This window comes from Barbus barbus, assembly GCF_936440315.1.
Source record: "Barbus barbus genome assembly, chromosome: 42".
NCBI classification, from domain to species: Eukaryota; Metazoa; Chordata; class Actinopteri; order Cypriniformes; family Cyprinidae; genus Barbus; species Barbus barbus.
In genome coordinates, this window is record NC_136720.1 from 2,372,405 (window position 1) to 2,393,465 (window position 21,061).

Sequence of the window (21,061 nt, forward strand, 5' to 3'; positions counted from 1 at the left end):
TATGATAGTTTAGTTAATGATGAAACACTCACAGAGCTTTTCTGCAGTTGATCACAGCTGGAATCAGTCTTCTTCTCCCCTCAGCTGATGTGTTGTATTTCTTGAGGTCCAGCTCATCCAGCGGCTCCTCTGACATCTGAAGCATGTAGGAGATTGTTGAGCTGTGAGCAGGAGATAGTTTCTTTTCTGAGTGTTTGTCTGATTTCACAAACTCCTGAATCTCTCTGGACAGAGTCTGATCTTTCACTTCCAGCAGACAGAGGAACAGATTGATGGACTGACCAGCTGAGAGATGATAACTATTATGTTTGATCCTCTCTTTAATGTACTGTGTGGTTTTTCTGATGCTCTCTGAGCTGTTCTCTGTGTGTGTCAGTAGATCCTGTAAGAGTCTCTGATTGGACTCCAGTGAGACGCCCAGCAGGAACCACAGGAACAGATCTAGCTGTCCATTCTTACTCTCAAGAGCTTTACATACTGCTGATTTTAGTAGATTATACAGAGAGTCTTTATCAAAGCTGTGAGATCTGAATTCACGCAGTGGCTCCATGTTCTTTGTTAAATAGCAGTAAAACACATAGAAAGCAGCGAGAAACTCCTGAATGCTTAGATGAATGAAGCTGTAGACTTTCCTCTGTTGAATCACAGATTCCTCCTTAAAGATCTCAGTGAAAATCCCAGAATACACTGAGGCATCAGTGACATATATGCCGCTCTCAATCAGGTCCTCCTCATAGAACATCACATTGCCTTTCATCAGCTGTTTGAAAGCCACTTCAGCAAGTTTCACAATCACTTCTCTGTTGGACTGCAGGAGTTTCTCTGGATCTCTCTCTTCATACTTCTGGTTCCTCATGTTGATCTGAATCAGCAGGAAGTGGATGTACATTTCAGTCAGAGTTTGAGGGATTTCTGAACTCAGATCTTCTTCCAGGAGCTTCTGAAGCACAGTGGATGAGATCCAGCAGAAGACGGGGATGTGGCACATGATGTGGAGACTTCTTGCTCTTCTGATGTGTGAGATGATTATGCTGGCTTGATGCTGGTCACTGATTCTCTTCCTGAAATATTCCTCCTTCTGAGGCTCATTGAATCCCTGAATTTCTGTCAGACGGTTGATGTATTTGGAGGGGATCTGATTGGCTGCTGCTGGTCTGGAGGTGATCCAGATGAGAGCAGAGGGAAGCAGCTCTCCTTTCATGAGCTTTGACATCAACACATCCACTGATGAAGTCTCAGTCACATCACAAACTTTCTGATCATCTGAAAACATCAGTGTGATTCTGCTTTCATCCAGACCATCAAAGATGAACACAACTTTACACTCCTCATAAATCTTTGAGTCCAGATCTTGAAGTTCAGGATGAAAGTCCAGCAGAAGTCTGTGAAGACTGTACTGATGATCTCGGATCAAGTTCAGCTCTCGAAATGGAAGCACAAACATGAAATCTACATCCTGATTGGCTTTTCCCTCGGCCCAGTCCAGAATGAACTTCTGCACAGAGACGGTTTTTCCGATTCCAGCGATGCCTTTAGTAAGAACAGTCTTGATCTTCTTCTTCTTCTTATATCCTGGTTCAGCTGAGGCTTTAAAGATGTCATTGCAGTAGATCTGTGTGTCTCGTGAGTGTTGTGTTCTGGTGGTTTTCTCCATCTGTAAAACCTCATGTTCTTCATTCACTCCTTCACTCTCTCCCTCTATGATGTAGAGCTGTGTGTAGATCCTGTTCAGGAGGCTTTCATTCTCCTGGAGTTTCAGTCCCTCAAATAATCTCTCATACTTGTTCTTCATGCTGGATTTGAGCTGCTCTTTGACTCTCTGTAGTTCATCATTCACTGGTTGATCATGTTTATTCAGAGACGCTGTAACGCTCGTGTTGTTCAGACAGAAGACAGAGGCTCCTCCAGAGATCCTTCGCTCTCCATCTGCTCTGCTGAAATATCACAAGAAAAACTGATTAAAATATCTAACTATAAAGGCTGTATAAATAGAAATGTAAATCGATAGAGATGTCAGTCTAGTATTTTCAGCATATTTTCAGTTTATCTGTGAAGTAATATTTATTGTATAATAATATAATATTAGTAAATGTAGGAGCACGTGTTTATTGTGTCAAGTCCTGTCTGTGTGCACTGAGTGTGTTTGTGACTCCCATAAATCAGTTCAATCATCACTACACACTTATCCTCACCTGGGGTCAGAGGTCACTGGATCATCACTGAGGTCAGGAGGATGATGCATGGATTCATCACTCTTCAGAGACACACAGCTGTGATCTGGTGATGAAGATCTCTTCCTCTTCCTGAAGATCCTGATAAACACACAGAAATCATTCTTCCTTTAGTTCTGTCTGCTGTTTCATTTATTATAAGCAGGGCTGCAACAATAACTGATCAAATCAATAATAATAATAATAATGGTCAGTGAGTGTGATTATGGATTAGTCTGGTCTGAACGCTGTGCTCAGAAATCATCCGTCAGTCACATCACTTGATATCAGTGAATAACACATTTCTGGATAAACACATGGAAAACAGCTGCTGTGGGAAAGATGCAGGAGCAAGTCGTCTGAAACATCAGAGCGCTTTATATTCAGCTCTTCAGACGAAAGCACAAGCGTTTACTGCGGTTTGTCCTGCTGTGCTTTGACAGACGCGTCTGCTGTTTAATGCTTTAGAGACGTGTTCTCCTCAGAATATTTCATTAGAAATTAAATGTAGGTTTGGAGTGTGTAATGTGTTATTTGAGCAGTAACAGAGACTGATGGAGCAGCAGAATCATTTCTACGATCAAATGAGTGAATGTGTGTCTCTCAAACCTTGTACAAGTTAATATGTTGTGCTTTTGTTTATCATTTTTCATTTAGTCATTTATCTTCTGCTTTTAAGGGTAAGCAATCAGTAATTTTTTTGTTTAGAATGTAATGCTTATATTTTTACCCTTTGTTGCACAAAATGAGGAACAACATGTTTACTTTTTAATTTAAAAAACATATATAAACATTAAATAATTCTCAGATGAGTCAGTTCTGAACCGCTGGTTATGGTCAGCTCTAATTGTGAGTCAGTGTGTGGTTCACTAACAGTGGAAACACACTCTTGGTCTGGTTTGTGGATCAGTGTGTGACTCCTGTCTGAATCTGCTGCTGTTGCTCAGTGTGTGTTTTCTCTGATTGAGCATGTTGAAGCAGCACTTGTCGACTCGTGGAGCGTCTGAGAAATGATGAACTGTGATCTGGTGATTGTTCACGCTGCTCAGTGTTTATCAGTGCAGCATCAGTTGACCTTAACACTGGATTATATCTCACCTGGGGTCAGAGGTCACTGGATCATTACTGTCAGGAGGAAGAGGCAGAGATCCATCACTCTTCAGAGACACACAGCTGTGATCAGGAGATGAAGATCTCTCTCTGTTCTCCATAATGATAAACTGACTTCACACCTGCATATAGAAACATAAGAGAACAAATGACACATAATATTGTGATTATTATTGCAGTAAATCTTAACGTTACACACACAATGAGATTGAAGAGAATGTGGAGCTGCAGCAGGATCCTTTTCTTCTGAATCCATAAAGTGATGCTTTACTGACTGTAGTGAAGAAGAGTGATCCTCATGAGCATCGTCAGTATCTGAGCTCACTGATGCTCTTGTGTCTTACTGAACATATTTGACTTCAGCAGCAGGAGAAAAGCATCAATCTGCTCAGAGCTTGATGTGTTTCTGCTGCTGTAACACATATCAACTAACTGATCATGACATCTGATGAGGATTATTTTAGAGCTGATGTTTCATTGTTGAAGCGCTGCTGAAAACCCCTCAAATCTCAGACATGCAGCAGACATTCTCAAATGTGTGATAGCTGCTCTTCCTCCACAATGAGTTTCACTGTTTCCATCAAACAAACAAGATCATACAAATCACCTTCACACAAATCTCACTGCATTCATATTAGGGATGCACGATATTTATCGGACCGATAAATTATCAACCGATATGAGAGAAAATGACATCATTTTTATTGCTCCGATAAATAAATTAAATCCGATAACTAGATCCGATAAAGTATGCTTGCTGGTAAATCAATCAATCAGTCTGATTTATCTGAGATTCATCTTCTTTCCGAGTGCAAGTGATTGCAGCTTTAAACTGCAGTGACTCTCAGCATGTGTTGTGCTCATTACGTCATCATTAGCGAACATGTCTTCGCCGGTCTGGAAGTTTTTCTCGGTGGCAGAGGAGGACAATGCCATTGCTATTTCCAACGCATGTTCAGCAAGGATTCCGAAAGGAGGAAAAAAAGGCATAAAGTAGGGTTGTGACAGTGAGGAAATGTTCCCACTGGTTTATCGACGTGTGTCAACACCTTACCGGTATCACCTCGGTGGATGGGGGGGTCGTTTGAGTCTTCCCTCTGTTCCTCGCTTTCCTTCGGTTTTAAATAGCTTGTAAGCTCTGTGCGCGCTTTATTTTCACTTTTAAATTAGTGGCAATTCGGCGTCAAGCAGTTGTTTGTTTTTAGTTCGCTTGAGTTTTCTCACTTTCCTTTGCTTAAATAGCTTGTAAAAGCACTGTGCGTATTTTATTTTCACTTTTAAATTAACGGCAATTCGGCATCAATTACAAAATACAACATAGAACATATAGCTAACTTTTATTAACAAAACGAATAAAAATGCATCATGCTATATGCCTAATATAAAATAACTTACAAATAACTTACAAATTTTAAATACGAATGGTAGGCCTATACAAAACTGAAAATCAGTAAAGACTGAGGAACAAATAATTATAAAACGTAGAACGTTTATTAGTGAGATGGAAAGTTTTGAGGCACGGACTGCATACACCTTGATGTAAAATAATGGGGAAAATATCACAGTTTAAATAAAATAAAAATCAGCAAATACTGTGGAACCAAATAGGCTAAATGAGAAACGAATGTTTAAAAAATAAATAAATAAATAGACCTTCTGATATCACCTTATATAAATGGCAGGTCAACAGGCTTTTCAAAATCCAAAAATAATTTTAAAACAGGCGCTTTTACATTTCGTTTTGAAACTCTTCTGCCATCGTCTTGTCTTTTTCACCTCACCTCACTCTCCTCAGGTGATAAATGAAATCTGATCTGATGCGCAACTGTCGTTCGTTCACAAAAATGAACTGAAATACATGCCTCACAGACATGATAAATATATCTAAAGAATGCTTTAAATTGCTACTTAACGAAATAAATAAAAACGAAAACTATTTAATACAATCGTTATCCGTGAAGATGCACTTCTCTCTAAAAGCGCATCTAATAAGGAGATGGCGAATCTTTACTATTTCCCGCCGGACACATTCATGGTAATTACTTTTGCTGGGGCTTCTGCTTTATTGTGTGTATTTGAAGCAGAACTCTTCATCTGTGCTGACGGCTCGCTGCTGGGACACTAAACACCGTCGAGTCGCTCTCAGACGCGGCAGCATAGACTCATGTTGTTTCCACCAGCGCGGCAATTTTTTTAATCAATAATTGATGGTTGTCTAAAATATAAAGATAAGGAGAAGCCTAAAACAGGCCCGAGGCCCGGCCCGCGTCTGAACTATGACGTGAATTTTAATTAAATTTAAAATAATAATAATAATAATTTGGTGCTAAAAGTGTGTTGTAATGCAAGCGTTACTGAACATGTACCGAGTAAAATATTACTGAAAATTGATTAGTAATGCCTTATACTACTGTGTTACAGCAAAAAGTAATACGTTACTGTAATGCATTACTTTTGTAACGCCTTACTCCCAACACTGCTTAAAGACTATATAACTTTCTCATCCTCGTGCACTAAAAACGTTGAATAGATGCATTTCTTTATGAAATATTTGAATATAAATTTGTTGTTAATGAGTTGTTAATTGCAGATAAACCATAGTTCTGTCATAATTCTGTTAAACCATTTCTGTTACAAAGTATTGTGGTGCCTTACACAAAAAATTAAAAAACAGAGTCAGGACAGATAGTTAGGCCAGATATAGTTAGGCCAGAGCTACTAAAATATCAGTTTAATCAGTGAATCTTAGATTTTGTATTCTCCTGGGTGCACAAACTGCAGATTATATGAAAATTCTAATATAAAAATATGAACTTATCGGTATCGGCCATGAGAAGAACTTAATTATCGGTTATCGGTATCGGTTAAAATTTTTCATATTGTGCATCCCTAATTCATATTATTATAGATAGATGTAGATAAACAAGTCATTTCTATAATGCTTGAGATATCACACCCTAAACATTTATTATTTACAGGCCAAAAAAAATCAATGTACATCAGGTTTAAACAAACCATGAAAAAGCAAAATTATTTCCCAGACCTTAGATTTATGTCACCAGCAGCTAATAATGAAAGTGATGTGACATTCGGCCAAGTATGGTGACCCATACTCAGAATTCGTGGTCTGCATTTAACCCATCCAAAGTGCACACACACACACAGCAGTAAACACACACCCGGAGCAGTGGGCAGCCATTAATGCTGCGGTGCCCGGGGAGCAGTTGGGGGTTCGGTGCCTTGCTCAAAGGCACCTCAGTCGTGGCATTGAGGGTGGAGAAAGCACTGTACCTTCACTCCCCCCACAGACAATTCCTGCCGGCCCGAGACTCAAATCCACAACCTTTGGATTACAAATCCGACTCTCTAACCGTTAGGCCACGACTACCCCCCCATAATGAAGATTTGTTGAAAACCCGAGTCACACATTAATTCTGAATCAGTGCTGATTCTGTTTCAGTTCATCTCTTGTCATATAATGATTGTCATGTGATAATTAAACTGAACTAACAGAGGTTCTGAATAACTGCATGAAGAGATTCATATACACTCACCTAAACGATTATTAGGAACACCTGTTCAATTTCTCATTAATGCAATTATCTAATCAACCAATCACATGGCAGTTGCTTCAATGCATTTAGGGGTGTGGTCCTGGTCAAGACAATCTCCTGAACTCCAAACTGAATGTCAGAATGGGAAAGAAAGGTGATTTAAGCAATTTTGAGCGTGGCATGGTTGTTGGTGCCAGACGGGCCGGTCTGAGTATTTCACAATCTGCTCAGTTACTGGGATTTTCACACACAACCATTTCTAGGGTTTACAAAGAATGGTGTGAAAAGGGAAAAACATCCAGTATGCGGCAGTCCTGTGGGCGAAAATGCCTTGTTGATGCTAGAGGTCAGAGGAGAATGGGCCGACTGATTCAAGCTGATAGAAGAGCAACTTTGACTGAAATAACCACTCGTTACAACCGAGGTATGCAGCAAAGCATTTGTGAAGCCACAACACGCACAACCTTGAGGCGGATGGGCTACAACAGCAGAAGACCCCACCGGGTACCACTCATCTCCACTACAAATAGGAAAAAGAGGCTACAATTTGCACAAGCTCACCAAAATTGGACGGTTGAAGACTGGAAAAATGTTGCCTGGTCTGATGAGTCTCGATTTCTGTTGAGACATTCAGATGGTAGAGTCAGAATTTGGCGTAAACAGAATGAGAACATGGATCCATCATGCCTTGTTACCACTGTGCAGGCTGGTGGTGGTGGTGTAATGGTGTGGGGGATGTTTTCTTGGCACACTTTAGGCCCCTTAGTGCCAATTGGGCATCGTTTAAATGCCACGGCCTACCTGAGCATTGTTTCTGACCATGTCCATCCCTTTATGACCACCATGTACCCATCCTCTGATGGCTACTTCCAGCAGGATAATGCACCATGTCACAAAGCTCGAATCATTTCAAATTGGTTTCTTGAACATGACAATGAGTTTACTGTACTAAAATGGCCCCCACAGTCACCAGATCTCAACCCAATAGAGCATCTTTGGGATGTGGTGGAACGGGAGCTTCGTGCCCTGGATGTGCATCCCACAAATCTCCATCAACTGCAAGATGCTATCCTATCAATATGGGCCAACATTTCTAAAGAATGCTTTCAGCACCTTGTTGAATCAATGCCACGTAGAATTAAGGCAGTTCTGAAGGCGAAAGGGGGTCAAACACAGTATTAGTATGGTGTTCCTAATAATCCTTTAGGTGAGTGTATGTCATGATTCAGTATCAGAACTGGAATCCCAGCTAACAGGGAACGTTCTCAGAACTTGGCTAACATTCTCTCATGGTTCTTTCAAGCTTATAAACAAATATTCCTCCAGTAATGTTAATATCTGGAGGAAGAATGTTGGAAGAAGATCCAAGATGGCGGTGCGGTCAGACACAGCGGCTACTCCGGGTCCCAAAAACGGTGCTTTTATGTCTTTTAATGTCATCTGGTCGTCTCCAAATAGTGTCAGTTTACCACTAACTCATAAGGAAATCACTCCAAAACACATCTATGATCGCCAAAGTCTTTTGAATATCGGCAACGCATACAAACACCAACTCTTGCCAGTGGCTACTGATAAGCTATGAGGCCTTTGTTTACTGCTGGAGCCGGACCTCGCCTACTGACGCTACCCGCACAAGGCGGCGTCGCAAGCGGTGTGAGAGAGGACGGAAGCGCGGTAAGCGCGGAGGTATACGAGCTAGGCTAAGAGCTAACCCCACAAGACTGGCTCTTCCAACACTCATGCTCTCAAACGTTCGCTCTCTGGAAAACAAACTGGACTTAATTCAACTCAGTCGGTCTACACAGCATGAGGCAAGGGATTGTTGTGTGTTTGTTTTCACCGAAACATGGCTAAACGACAACATCCCGGACTCCGCCATTCAGCAGCACGGGCTAAACTGCAACCGAGCAGACAGAGATTCATCACTGTCTGGTAAGACCCACGGAGGTGGCTTGTGTGCAGTGCCGTATCTACCATTGAGGACACCGAGGTCATGTCCTCTGTATTTTTTCCCGAAATTTCTAATTAGTCAATCCAGCAGTGATGATCAATGCCAAACACAGAACCCGGTCCGTGTCCGAATCCATATATGTCGTCTGTATTTTCTCCCAATTAAATTCACATTCTCCGTCTAATCTCTCAGGTGAAATCTCCGCCTCTATCTGTCTTTGCAGGCAGCGGCACTTGACGTCACGTTACCTAGGCTACAGATTCAGAGAGGCGGGAAAGCCGTATGTTTTTTCACGTAAGCTAGTACATCGATCGTAGTGTGGTCTTGAGCGAAATGCAGACATGAAGAGGAACTTGCATCAAACTAAATTAAGTTTTAAAAAGCCAACAACAGAAGGGCAGGGAAAGAGTAGGAGAGAAGGTGAGCCTGTGTGTGTCAGTGGCAGACTGTTCAGCACTGTCAAGCGCTAAGTTTAATTTGTCATTAGAATCCACTGATCTATAATAGAGAACTGGATAGCTCATGACGTCATAAAAGTGAAGCCACCGCACCGGTGGGTGTGTGTGTGTGTGTGTGTGTGTGGGGTTAGAAAAAATGACCTCGGTATTTGAAAAATCCTGGCTACGGCCCTGCTTGTGTGTGTATATCAACAAAGACTGGTGTAACAATGGTGTATTATCAAAACACTGTTCATCACTGGTGGAGTTTATGTTTGTGAAGTGTTGACCGTTCTATATGCCGCGGGAGTTCACGGCCATTGTTATTGTCGTGGTTTACATTCCCCCGTGTGCAAACGCTAAAGATGCGCTTTGTGAACTGTATAGGGCCATCAGCAAACAACAAACAAATAACCCTAACGGCTTTTTCATCATAACCGGTGACTTCTGTAGCCCAGGATGCTAGAGATATTAAGATGTGTGTCTGTAAAAAGAAAAAAAAGAAAAAGAAAAAACATTTTATTTTATTTTACATTTTGAGGGATTAAATATGATGATAGAGCAACAGAAAATATCACACTTAAGAGATTACAAATATATATGTAAATATATAGAACTGATTAACCGAATGTAGCTCCGCCCACTGCCGATTGCATCATCGCAATCGTTCGATCAACGCAAGTGTTTTTTTTCCCTTTTTCACCTGGTGAGAGAAGTAATGGCGGATATAGCGATGCTTCACCTCCTTTTGCAATTCTAGTGGGGAAACGACTAGAGAGAGAATATAATCGGGGAGCTGAGCAAATTCGTCTGATGAAATCCGTGTAAAACAGCCTTTCTGTGGTGCATCAGGGATTATTTCTAACTAATATCACTCTTTTCTTGGTTGGTTTTTTTTTGTTGTTGTTTTTTTTCCTTTTCCTTCCACCTTATTCGAGTTCCTGTACCTGAATTAATCTCGGGTGTTGGATGAGAGGTATCCTGGACTTCTTAATACGCGTGTTGTTTCTGCCATCTGCAAGGAGCACAACGCTGGCAGAGACTGGCGAGCCAGACCGTTTCCGGAACTTGGACAATTGTTGTAGAGCATCGAAGTGGTAGGATCATTTCATACGTTTCCCTTGGACATTGTTGTGGAAGACAGGATCGATTTCCTTTTCCTATGTGGATTTGCATTTCATAAAAGGACCTTGAACTGATTTACATTTGCAAGTCAATTTACCTTAAGTATATTTCATTGAAGGGTCTTGAAATTGTATTTCTTTTGGTTAATCTACCCATATTCAATTGTATTGTTGTTGTTGTTTATTCTGTTATTCAGTTTAATTTGGTGTTCTGAAAAGAAGCAACTCAAGGGGTTGATTCAAGTTATATTTCATAATACAGAGTGTAATTGGGTAAATAACTTACAACAAAAGAATAGAAACAAGATAAATCAAAGGTTTTATAGCTGAGCTTGACCAAGCATTTCCTTTAAAGAAAAAAAGTATCTCGTGAATTGTTTATATTGTAACTTTATTTGTTCGTTGTATGAAATCAAATGCAAATAAGGAAAACCCTTAACCTTTTGGTGACTACAATCTGGTGTTGGTGGTTATTTCCCTTGTCTTGTTGCAATGCTGGCTCACGAGTAAATCTAGTCTTCTGATCTGGTCCATGATATTAAAACTGTTGCGTAGCTTCAAACTCTAGAGAAGTTTTGTGCTCATATAGCAGTGAGGGAGCCTGTTAAACTTCAACCATGCAAACTTAAAGACAGTTTTACCAAAGTTCTACCATCATGTGAACTTTGCAACAAGGGGAAACAACACACTGGACTTCGTTTATACAACAGAGAAAAACGCATACAAAGCTGAACTCCGCCCCCCCCTCGGGTACTCGGACCACATCTCTGTTATGCTAATACCAACATACAGACCACTTCTCAAACTCGCCAAACCGGTTCAAAAGCAGATCACAGTATGGCCAGACAATGCCACCTCAGCACTGCAGGACTGCTTCCAGGACACAGACTGGAACATGTTTAAAGAGGCAGCCACTTACAACAACCACACAGACCTGCAGGAGTACACTGAAACTGTGACTGCTTACATCAAAAAGTGCATAGATGATGTGACAGTCACCAAGACCATTACCACACGTGCCAACCAGAAGCCATGGATGACAGCAGAGGTTTGTGGGCTGCTAAAGACCAGAGATGAAGCATTCAGATCAGGAGACAAAGCAGCCCTCAAAACAGCAAGAACCAATCTGTCTCATGGCATAAAGAAGGCTAAACATTAATATGCTAAAAAAAATCAACAACAAGTTCACAGACAGTAAAGACACTCGGTCCCTGTGGCAAGCCATTCAGACCATCACTGACTACAAGCCCCCGCCACAGGCCAGTGACGATGACACATCCTTACCAGATGCACTCAACCACTTCTACTCACGATTTGAGATACAGAACGACACACCTGCACTGAAACTACTCACATCTCTAAACGACCAGGTACTCTGTCTCTCTCCAGTCGACGTAAGGAAGACCCTGTCCCGGATTAACCCACGAAAGGCTGCAGGCCCTGATAACATACCTGGACGTGTACTGAGAGACTGTGCTGCACAGCTGACGGATGTCCTAACAGACATCTTCAACACCTCGCTGAGCCAGGCAGTCGTCCCCACGTGTCTCAAATCCACCTCCATAATTCCAGTACCAAAGAAGTCACCCCTGTCCTGTCTGAATTACTATCGTCCCATAGCACTGACCCGAATCACGATGAAGTGCTTTGAGAGGTTAGTCATGCATCACATAAAATCCAGTCTCCCAATCACACTGGACCCATTCCAGTTTGCATACCGTCCAAACCGTTCCACGGACGATGCAATATCCACCACTCTCCACCTAGCTCTTACTCACCTGGAACAGAAAGAGTCTTATGTAAGAATGCTGTTCATCGACTTCAGCTCAGCATTCAACACTATAATCCCACAACAGCTCATCCACAAACTAAACTTGCTGGGCCTTAACACCTCCCTCTGTAATTGGATCCTAGACTTTTTAACTGTGTAGGGGTATTACATTTTATATTAATATGTAATTTAAAGAAATAGTTTAATTTAGCTCAAAGGGAATCATTTATGATTTTATAGGGATTTGAACAGAATCAGTGTTACGGCGATTCACTGAAAGAGCCGTATAACAAACTCTGCACTGGATATTAAAATCCAAATATAGTGAAAACACTTTTAAACAGCATTGTAACTAGATCGGCAGATTAAGACATTAACTTATGAGCAGAAAACACAAGATACTTCTCTTTCAATATAAATCAGATTTTATTTATATAAACCTAAGACATAAACTAATCTAACACATGAACACAAGCATTCACACATTCACACGTTGCAGGAAGAGAGAAAGTGAGGAAAGGATGAGTTTAAGAGAATGGAAATGTGATATCCCAAGTTTACAGCAATATGTTCAATTGCATTGACCTGAACAACCATCAATCACTTATTTAACCCTCGTTTTGAGTTTCTCAATGAGGCTAAGATTTATATTAACTGCACCTGATTCAGTTAGAATCTGGAGGTGTACTTGCTTGCTTGCTTTGCCTGTGTAACGGGGTTGTGTCGTCGTTGCAGACAGGGGTTCCCCGAAGTGTCTGATGGGTTGAGAGTTCATTAGTCTTTGAAGTGACGTCTTGGGCGTTGGCTGAGGATGCGGAGTTGGTCTGGTTGAAGTTTGAAGCGAGTGCAGTAGGAGCTGGACTTTGTAGCAAACTTACATTAGAACACGAAACTCCACGGAAAGAAAAGAAAAGAAACTAAGGTAAAAGAATAAAAATAAAAGGATGTAACGAGACTAAGTTGTTTTCATTCTCATTATGGCACGTGGGCCAGAGCACGCTCAAAGAGCAGCACGCGGTGGCAAAAGAGAAGAAGAGAGAGGGACGAGAGTACTAAGAGAGAGAATTTTACGATGTCCTGAGTTTTTAAACTCGGCTTCCAGACCGTCCCCTCTGGACGTCTTGACCAATTAGATACTGTCCTTGCTTGGGGTGTTGCTCTGTTCCTCCACCAAATCATAAATCAACTTGTTATCTGTTCAGTCAGAGGTCCGAACTTTACAGGCTCGTGCAAAGTATACCTTTTGAACATTGATTTCTATAACAAGACTATGATACATTTGACAAAGAATTGATTGGAAGAAACATTTAACACTAGAAGTCCCAGAGATTTGTAACCCTCCTTTAGCCAAGTGGATGCTAACTGGCTAGTCTTTGGCTATCATTAGCATCAATTCATGTGTAAATGTGGTCATTACCTGAGCAATCTGCAGGGGGGTTGGGGGTGTGTGTGTGAATGGTTGCTGGTGGCTTGTTTGTATGTGTGGGGGAGGGAGGGCTGCTAAAAGCAGAGAACTTGATTTCAACTCAAGAATTCTGTGGTGTACGAACCTCCTCTCCAAGAAAAGAAAATGCAGAGAAGACTCACTGATAAGTTTGCTGCAATTTCCAGTGTGTGGGGATCATTTGTCACCAATTGCATCACGTCCTACAACCCTGGTCTACATATCACCGTTGATGAACAGCTTTTCCCGTCAAAGACTCGCTGCTGTTTCCTGCAGTATATTGCAACTAAACCTGACAAGTTTGGGATCAAGTTTTGGGTGGCTTGCGACCTAAAATCCAAGTACATTTGTAATGTCCTCCCATATCTTGGCAAGGACCCTAGTCGTCCCAGTGGAGAGAGACTGTCTGAAAATGTAGTGATGAGGCTGATGGAACCATTCCTAGACAAGGGCAGAAATGTTACCACGGACAATTTCTTCACATCGCTGTCACTTGCGCATAAACTTCTTAGCCGGAAAACCACCATCCTCGGCACAGTCAACAAGATTCGCCGGGAAATCCCTCAATCCGCTAGACACACAGATCGCAATGAATTCACCACTCAGGTATGTTGCAGGTCTTTTGTGGTTCTATGTTTATGTGTTTCTAATTTTTAGAATCAACACCGCCAAGTGTCATTGTGTCATTGTGTGTAAAAGTGCTATGAAAATAACAATTTATCTTATTTATTAGGTGTTTTCAACCACTGCTGCTACGCTGACGGCGTATGCGCCCAAACGGAAGAAGACCGTCTACATTCTTAGCAGCATGCACAGCGTGATTCAGACTGATAATACCACCAAAAGGAAGCCAAACACTGTCACCCTTTACAACACCACAAAGTGCGGCGTGGATGTGATGGACCAGATGGTGCGGGAGTACACTGTCCGCACAGGGACACGGCGCTGGCCAGTTGCCGTGTTCTATAACATGATTGACAAGGCAGCACTGAATGCACATGTGCTGTATCAAGCATGCACCGGAAGGCAGGAAAGACGGGTGGACTTCCTGGTGGAGCTTGCAAGAGAGTTGGCTAACTCTCATATGTGTGCGAAGAAGGCAAGAAAAGAACAATTGCTTCGGACACAACCCTCCACACCTAGCCCTGGAAAAAGAGCCATGTGTCAGGTCAAACACCAATGCAAGAACAATCATGCCACTGTGCGATGTGTTCACTGCTACAGATACACATGTGGTAAATGCAGACGGGAGATACCATGGCAGTGCCAGGATTGTGAGTGATTGCTGGAATGTACTCACTCACTTTTTAATATTATTTGTAAATATGTGTACAAATGGTTGGTTTCTTTTTTATTTTATTTTGTACTGTTTTTATCAATAAATCTCAGCAACAAAGGGAAAAAAAACATGTGTGTTGATTTCTCCCTAAGATGGCTGTGAAACACAAGTTTCCTTGAAGTGGCTCAGCATGGCCCCACATTGTTTACATAACAAAAGCAACTGTTCACAGCTGATTAAGGATATTAGCCTAAAGCCTTCCAGCCCATCGGCTGTCCTGCGGGTTTTATAGGTAGAAAAGCCAAATGGCTGCTCTCTGGGACTTCTAGTGTTAAAGCATGAATTTTCAAACTCGTACATACTAAACATGAACATTAATCCTTCAGCTATTCAATACTTATTAAAAGCAAGACATACACAATGAGTGATTAAAACAAGGATATTCAAATGTTCAAATGGGTTACATACAAAATATGCAGTTATGCATAGAAATTATTAGTTTAATTAAAATTTAAAATTAAAGTTCTATGGAGAACGAAGGCATGTTCTTTAGACAAAGGAATGTTGGTTTGGACTGTCTTCTATGTGGGGGAGAAGTCAGTCTAAGGAACCTTGTGAATTCAATCGTGGAACACGTGTTGGCCATCTCTTTGACAATCAGTCTTGATTATTTGCAACAAATTTTACAGTCTCCTTCTTGAATTGGAATTATCAGTAAGTGTTATTTTGTCTCCAGGTTGTAAGCTGTTTGGTGAAAGAGGCTTGCTAAGTTAGGATTGCTTGCTTCAAACTAGATTTATGATGTCCTGTTTCCTTAAGGCCTCTCTGCATTCCAGCTCCTCAGGTTTCAATGTTCTGATGCATCTTAAAATTGTCTGATTCAGTCTCTGATATCCTACATCTGCAAGACAATCAGTCAGTCCATGTCGACCGCAACTCCTCCAGCACTACCACACTGAGCACAGGTGCCCCACAAGGCTGTGTGCTCAGCCCGCTGCTCTTCACACTGCTGACTCACGACTGCACTGCCAAGTCCAGCTCCAACCACATCATCAAGTTTGCTGATGACACAACTGTGGTAGGCCTCATCAGCAACAACGATGAAACGCACTACAGAGAGAAAGTGGCACAGCTGGCAAAATGGTGTGGTGCTAACAACCTGTCCCTCAATGTGAGTAAAACAAAAGAGGTTGTGATGGACTTCAGGAGAAACTCTGTTGACCACCCCCCACTGACCATCGACGGCTCAACCGTGGAGAGAGTCGGCAGCACCAAATTCCTGGGGGTGCACATCACAGAGGATCTCACCTGGACCACCAACGTCACGTCGCTCAACAAGAAGGGACAACAGCGCCTCCACTTTCTCCGCCAGCTGAAAAGGGCAAGTCTCCCGCCACCCATCCTCACCACTTTCTACAGGGGCACCATTGAGAGTGTGCTGACCACCCGCATCACTGTTTGGTAAGGAAACTGCAGTGCTGCTGACCGTAAGACCCTACAACGGACAGTGAACACTGCCGCAAAGATCATCGGTGCCCCTCTCCCCTCCATCCTGGACATTTTCCTTGCACAATGCTCCAGCAAGTTCTCCAGCATCGTGAAAGACTGCCCACCCCTCCCACAACCTCTTCCAGCTCCTACCATCAGGTAGAAGGTATCGGAGTATCAAAGCTCGCTCTGTCAGATTGCTCAACAGCTTTTTTCCCCAGGCTGTGAGAGCTCTTAACTGCAATCTCCCTGTCCCCCTCTGACCCCCCCCCCCCCCCCCCCCCCAACTCATTAATACTGTGACAACTTTTCCTAAGTGCAATTCTGAGTGTGCTACACACAGGTGAGTGGGCTATACAAACCACCTGTAGTAACGCACTCATCCCACTATATGCACACTAGACACTTTCTATAAACACTCCCTGCTACAAAGACTCAATAAGAAAATGTTTACTTGAGCATTGCACTACAAAATAATGTTTACTTGAGCATTGCACTACAAATCTTTTTGCACTATGCGCTGCTTCCCACAAAATCTCTCTTTAATCTGCACAACAATTTAATGCAAGAAATATATATTTTTTTCTATTTGTTTTTGCACAATTTCATGTACAGTATATATGTGTATATTGTATATCTGTATAATTGTATGTACATATGTTTAAACTGTATTTATTTGTATTTGAACGTCTACTGTAAGTATTTTAAACAACGGTCTGAGAGTAACGCAATTTCAATTCTCTGTATGTACATGTGAACGAATTGACAATAAAGCAGACTTGACTTGACTTGATGTAAAGTTGTTGTACAGTCTCAGTTTGTGTATGCCTAGGCAACTAGGTATAGTATTTATAGTATTTCTGTCAGGACCACTATCGTCAAAATGATAGATACTCAGCATAAAGTTTGGTTTGGCGGTATGGTTCTGTTCTGGGCAAAACTCCCTGTCCATCCATGCAGCCTGTCATGAATGAGCAGGGAGAGCAGCAATAATAATAATAATAACCCCCCCAACACAAACGAAAGGCCAGAACCCCCAACACAACGATAGGCCAGAACCGCCCAAACCACAACTGATGGCATTCTGAAAGAAGCATAGCCTTCTTAAAATAGCAGAGACTGGGGCAGCAGCCCCTTAAAGGAGAAGGCAGTGAAGGGGTGCTCTTCTTTATAAGCAGTTAAGAAGAGCAGCAGCCCCTTACCGGAGGAGAGTAGCAGCAAAGGGGTGCTCTTCTTTATAAGCAGCTAAGAAGAGCAGCAAGCCCCTTTAATGCAATACCTGAAAAAGATGCAGAAAACGCACTAAAATTGGCAACCTAATCTGCACCAAACACAGCGACTGCAGCCATATGAGCAAACATGAATGGTTCAAGAGATCGCCGGTTCTACTCGGCCTAAAAGATTCAGCATCCATTTAAAAACTCTATAAAACAGCATATAACAACTCAAATCAACTCATCAGTTTACAAGTGTGTCGTCTCCCACTGACATTGTGCTCGTTGTGTTACGTGTCCTCAATCTTGACAACCCACATGAGCGAAGACAAAAATCCTTACCAATACACTCGATAGCTTGCAGCAAGCATGTTGCTTGCTTAAATCACAGCATGATGCAGTAGTCAAGCAACTTAAGGAAATAGCAGTCCCAATACTAGATGAGCCATAAGCAACAAGCATATTTCGAGAACAATCAGATGGTCTAAACAACAGCAAAACATTAGCTTCTTGCTGTTGCAACTTTAACGAAGTACCAGCACTTGCAGTAACACCAATAGTTTAAAGCAACAAGCAGGTCTAGCAACAAACATGATACTGAGCACTAGATAAGCCCTAAAAGCAAGCGAAATCCCTATACCCTAACAGCTTTAAAGCAAATACCTTCTGAAATAGCATAGACTGGGGCAGCACGCCCTTTAAGAAGAGAAGCAGCGAAGGGGTGCTCTTCTTTAATAAGCAGCTGAGAAGAGCAGCATGCCCCTTTATTGCAGTACAGCATATGGTCAATAGCCGAAGTTTAGGCAACACCATGTAGCCCTTATCCAGATAACCATTAGCATTAATAACCTTTGGTAGCAAAATCTACATACTGCCCATTAGTATCAAGCATGTTACAGGTACACTAATTAAAGCAACAGCATATCACTAACTTATAAAATAATGGTAGGATAAGTTTAATGAAACATAATTCCCAATACTAGATGAGCCTTAAGCAGCAAGCCTGTTTCATATCAGATAGCCTTAAACAGATTAAAAATAGCCTGGCTGTGGTAAGTTTAACTGGGTAATGTTACCAGTGTGTCAAGATACACCAATGAGCCTAAAGCAACAGCATGCCTAGCAACCAAACATGTTACTGAACAACTGCCTTAAACAACGAGCAATATTTGATAGCATAATTGCCAACATAGCATCAGGCAATGAGAATGAAAAAGAACGCGTAGCTGACATTCAGAGTGAGATGAATAAAGGGTTAAATGTTCAGTTGTTACGTATGCTTTAACCCTCCGTGATATCTTTGCTTCTTCCAGCAGGGAAAGTAGATCTCTTGTAAAAGTGTTGTTGATGCAGTCACATTAGCACAACTTCAGCGAATTGCGGGCATTGCAGGCAAGAGTCTATGTCATGATATATCTTTGTGAGAAGCAGTGCTTGCTCAGGTCACTTCCAAGTCTATCAGCTTATATCAATCACGGCGAATTCGCGTTCAAGTTCACAAACTTGAATCTGGTGAGAACTCTGTGAGAAATGAACCCATGAAAATTCCTGATTGAAGCTTTCCCATAGAGATTGGAATTTGCTGTCTAATTTGCTCCTGAGCAAGCGGGAAAAGCTTCCGATTCATACTGAATAGAGCTTATATAGGAATGCCGCAATAGGTGTCGTATTCCTATAGGTAGATGTGATCGGCTGAGAATCAGCTGATGCAAGCTTGACTCACGTGACCTGCCAGAATTAACGCTAACGCTCGATTTATAGTATATGTATAGTCAGATGGTCTATTTTTGTCTATAGTCAGATGCTCTATTGTTTTTCTTTCTTGCATTGTTGTATGTTTATCTTATGTTTAATTAGTATGTAGCACCGTGTCCTGCGAAACACGACATTTCGTTCCACTATATGTCCACACATGTAGCAGAATGACAATAAAGCTCAACTTGACTTGACTTGATATAACGTTTGTTCAAAGTTAATTGGTTTTTAATAATGTTCTCAAATGGTTAGACAAAAATGTTATTTACACGTTGTTTGTAGAAGGTTATTTTAAACGTTCTCATAATAATGGGTGAAACTAGTGTTGTATCCGAGTCCAGTGTCGAGTCCTAGTTTTTAATCAATTGAGCAGAGGTGGGACTTTCAAAGAGTTAAAGAGTTAAAGTTAATGAGATAACTAAGTGACTAATTAAATGATGATTGTGCATTAGTGATGAACACCTGATGTTACTGAGAATCACAGAGGATCAGATGTTAATGTTTTATTGGTTAAAATGAAGCCTCCTAGTGCCCCTTTTTTTGGTTTGGGCCACTGCCGCTCAAAATAGGTGTGTTCGACTTGAAGCGGCACTGCACAGAGCAATCAATGTGTGACATCAAAGTACCGCGAGAGCGATCAGAGAGCCGATGAATCCTGATGCTTTCAGTCGCTCTCGCTCACTTTGATGTCACACATTGATTGCTCTGTGCAGTGCCGCTTCAAGTCGAACACACCTAATGAGTGCTTCTCAAACACAAGACTGCATCCTTCCTAGTTCAGTCCTTCGGAGGCTTGTAGACTAGTGTCCTTCTCAGCATTAAATGCTGTCTAGTAAGTGAGCGTGGCTACGTCACAGTGGGGATTTCTTTAAGACTGCAAGGGAAGCTCGGCTTCCCCTATGATGTCAAAAAATTAATGGTCAAATATATACTATTGTGTTAACATTTTATTGATTAAAATTGCGTTAGAACACGTTCATCTCGAAGACGAGTTCGTTCAGAATCAACTACATATAGCAGGTCGGCTGACTCGATTTTCTTCTCAGTGTATTTCCCTGTTGAAGCTTAGCGTCCATTGACTTCAATGGGGCTGCTTTGAACAGTTTTTTTCAGTGCTTCGAAACTAGACGGTCATTGGATAAATGCTGCGATTATGTCCCACCCCCGGATGCTCAGCGTCTCTGGAGGTGAATGGAGGAGTGGGCGGGGCTGGACTCCGGGCTTCTATGTGATGATTGGAGGATCTGTCGAAAGACTCCAAAAACACAATCATGTACATAAATGCTGCTGACATATTGTAGCTCTGTTTTGCTGTTTACAGTGTTATTAGACTTTAACCATTTATATATTTATAAGCAACTGAAAAAAGCACAAATGTCAGGGCATGTCAAAACTTCTCCAGGCCCCCAAAACACCCTCAGACCCCAGAGGGTTAAAGACATGGAGTTGGACAGTGCAATGCCTCAGCTTTACAAACTGTTCTCATTAGTGGCAACAATTGGAGCTACATCTGCAGATGCAGAAAGGAGCTTCTCCTGTTTAAAGCGGCTCAAGTCCTACACCCGTAACACAATGGGCCAAGGCTGTTTAAGCAACCTAGCTCTGCTGGCCAGTGAGAGGACACTGGTCAAGTCACTGGAAAAGACGCCTAGTTGGTACAACAGGGTCACAGAGCATTTTCTTGAAAAGAATTTACGTATAAATAAATGGACAATTTTTATGAT

General features: G+C 41.7%; 2 protein-coding genes across 3 annotated transcripts in view; one reads left to right on the forward strand and one right to left on the reverse strand.

Moving 5' to 3' along the window:
* Positions 1 to 21,061, reverse strand: part of LOC306861604 (protein NLRC3-like) — a 107,592-nt gene that overhangs the window by 83,086 nt on the left and 3,445 nt on the right. For both annotated transcript variants that reach the window (XM_079403979.1, XM_079403980.1), the window contains exons 2-4: positions 3,309 to 3,442; positions 2,193 to 2,312; positions 33 to 1,934 (exon numbers count right to left, since the gene is read on the reverse strand). In XM_079403979.1, the coding sequence (XP_079260105.1) occupies positions 33 to 1,934; positions 2,193 to 2,312; positions 3,309 to 3,421 (2,135 nt within the window). In that variant the 5' untranslated portion in view covers positions 3,422 to 3,442. The remainder of the gene's footprint in view (positions 1 to 32; positions 1,935 to 2,192; positions 2,313 to 3,308; positions 3,443 to 21,061) is intronic.
* LOC306861451 (piggyBac transposable element-derived protein 4-like) lies at positions 13,728 to 14,883 on the forward strand (the record flags this gene model as incomplete). The annotated part of the gene is made up of 2 exons (XM_079403696.1): positions 13,728 to 14,207; positions 14,335 to 14,883. 2 exons carry the CDS (start codon positions 13,728 to 13,730, stop codon positions 14,881 to 14,883), a joined length of 1,029 nt encoding a protein of 342 aa, XP_079259822.1.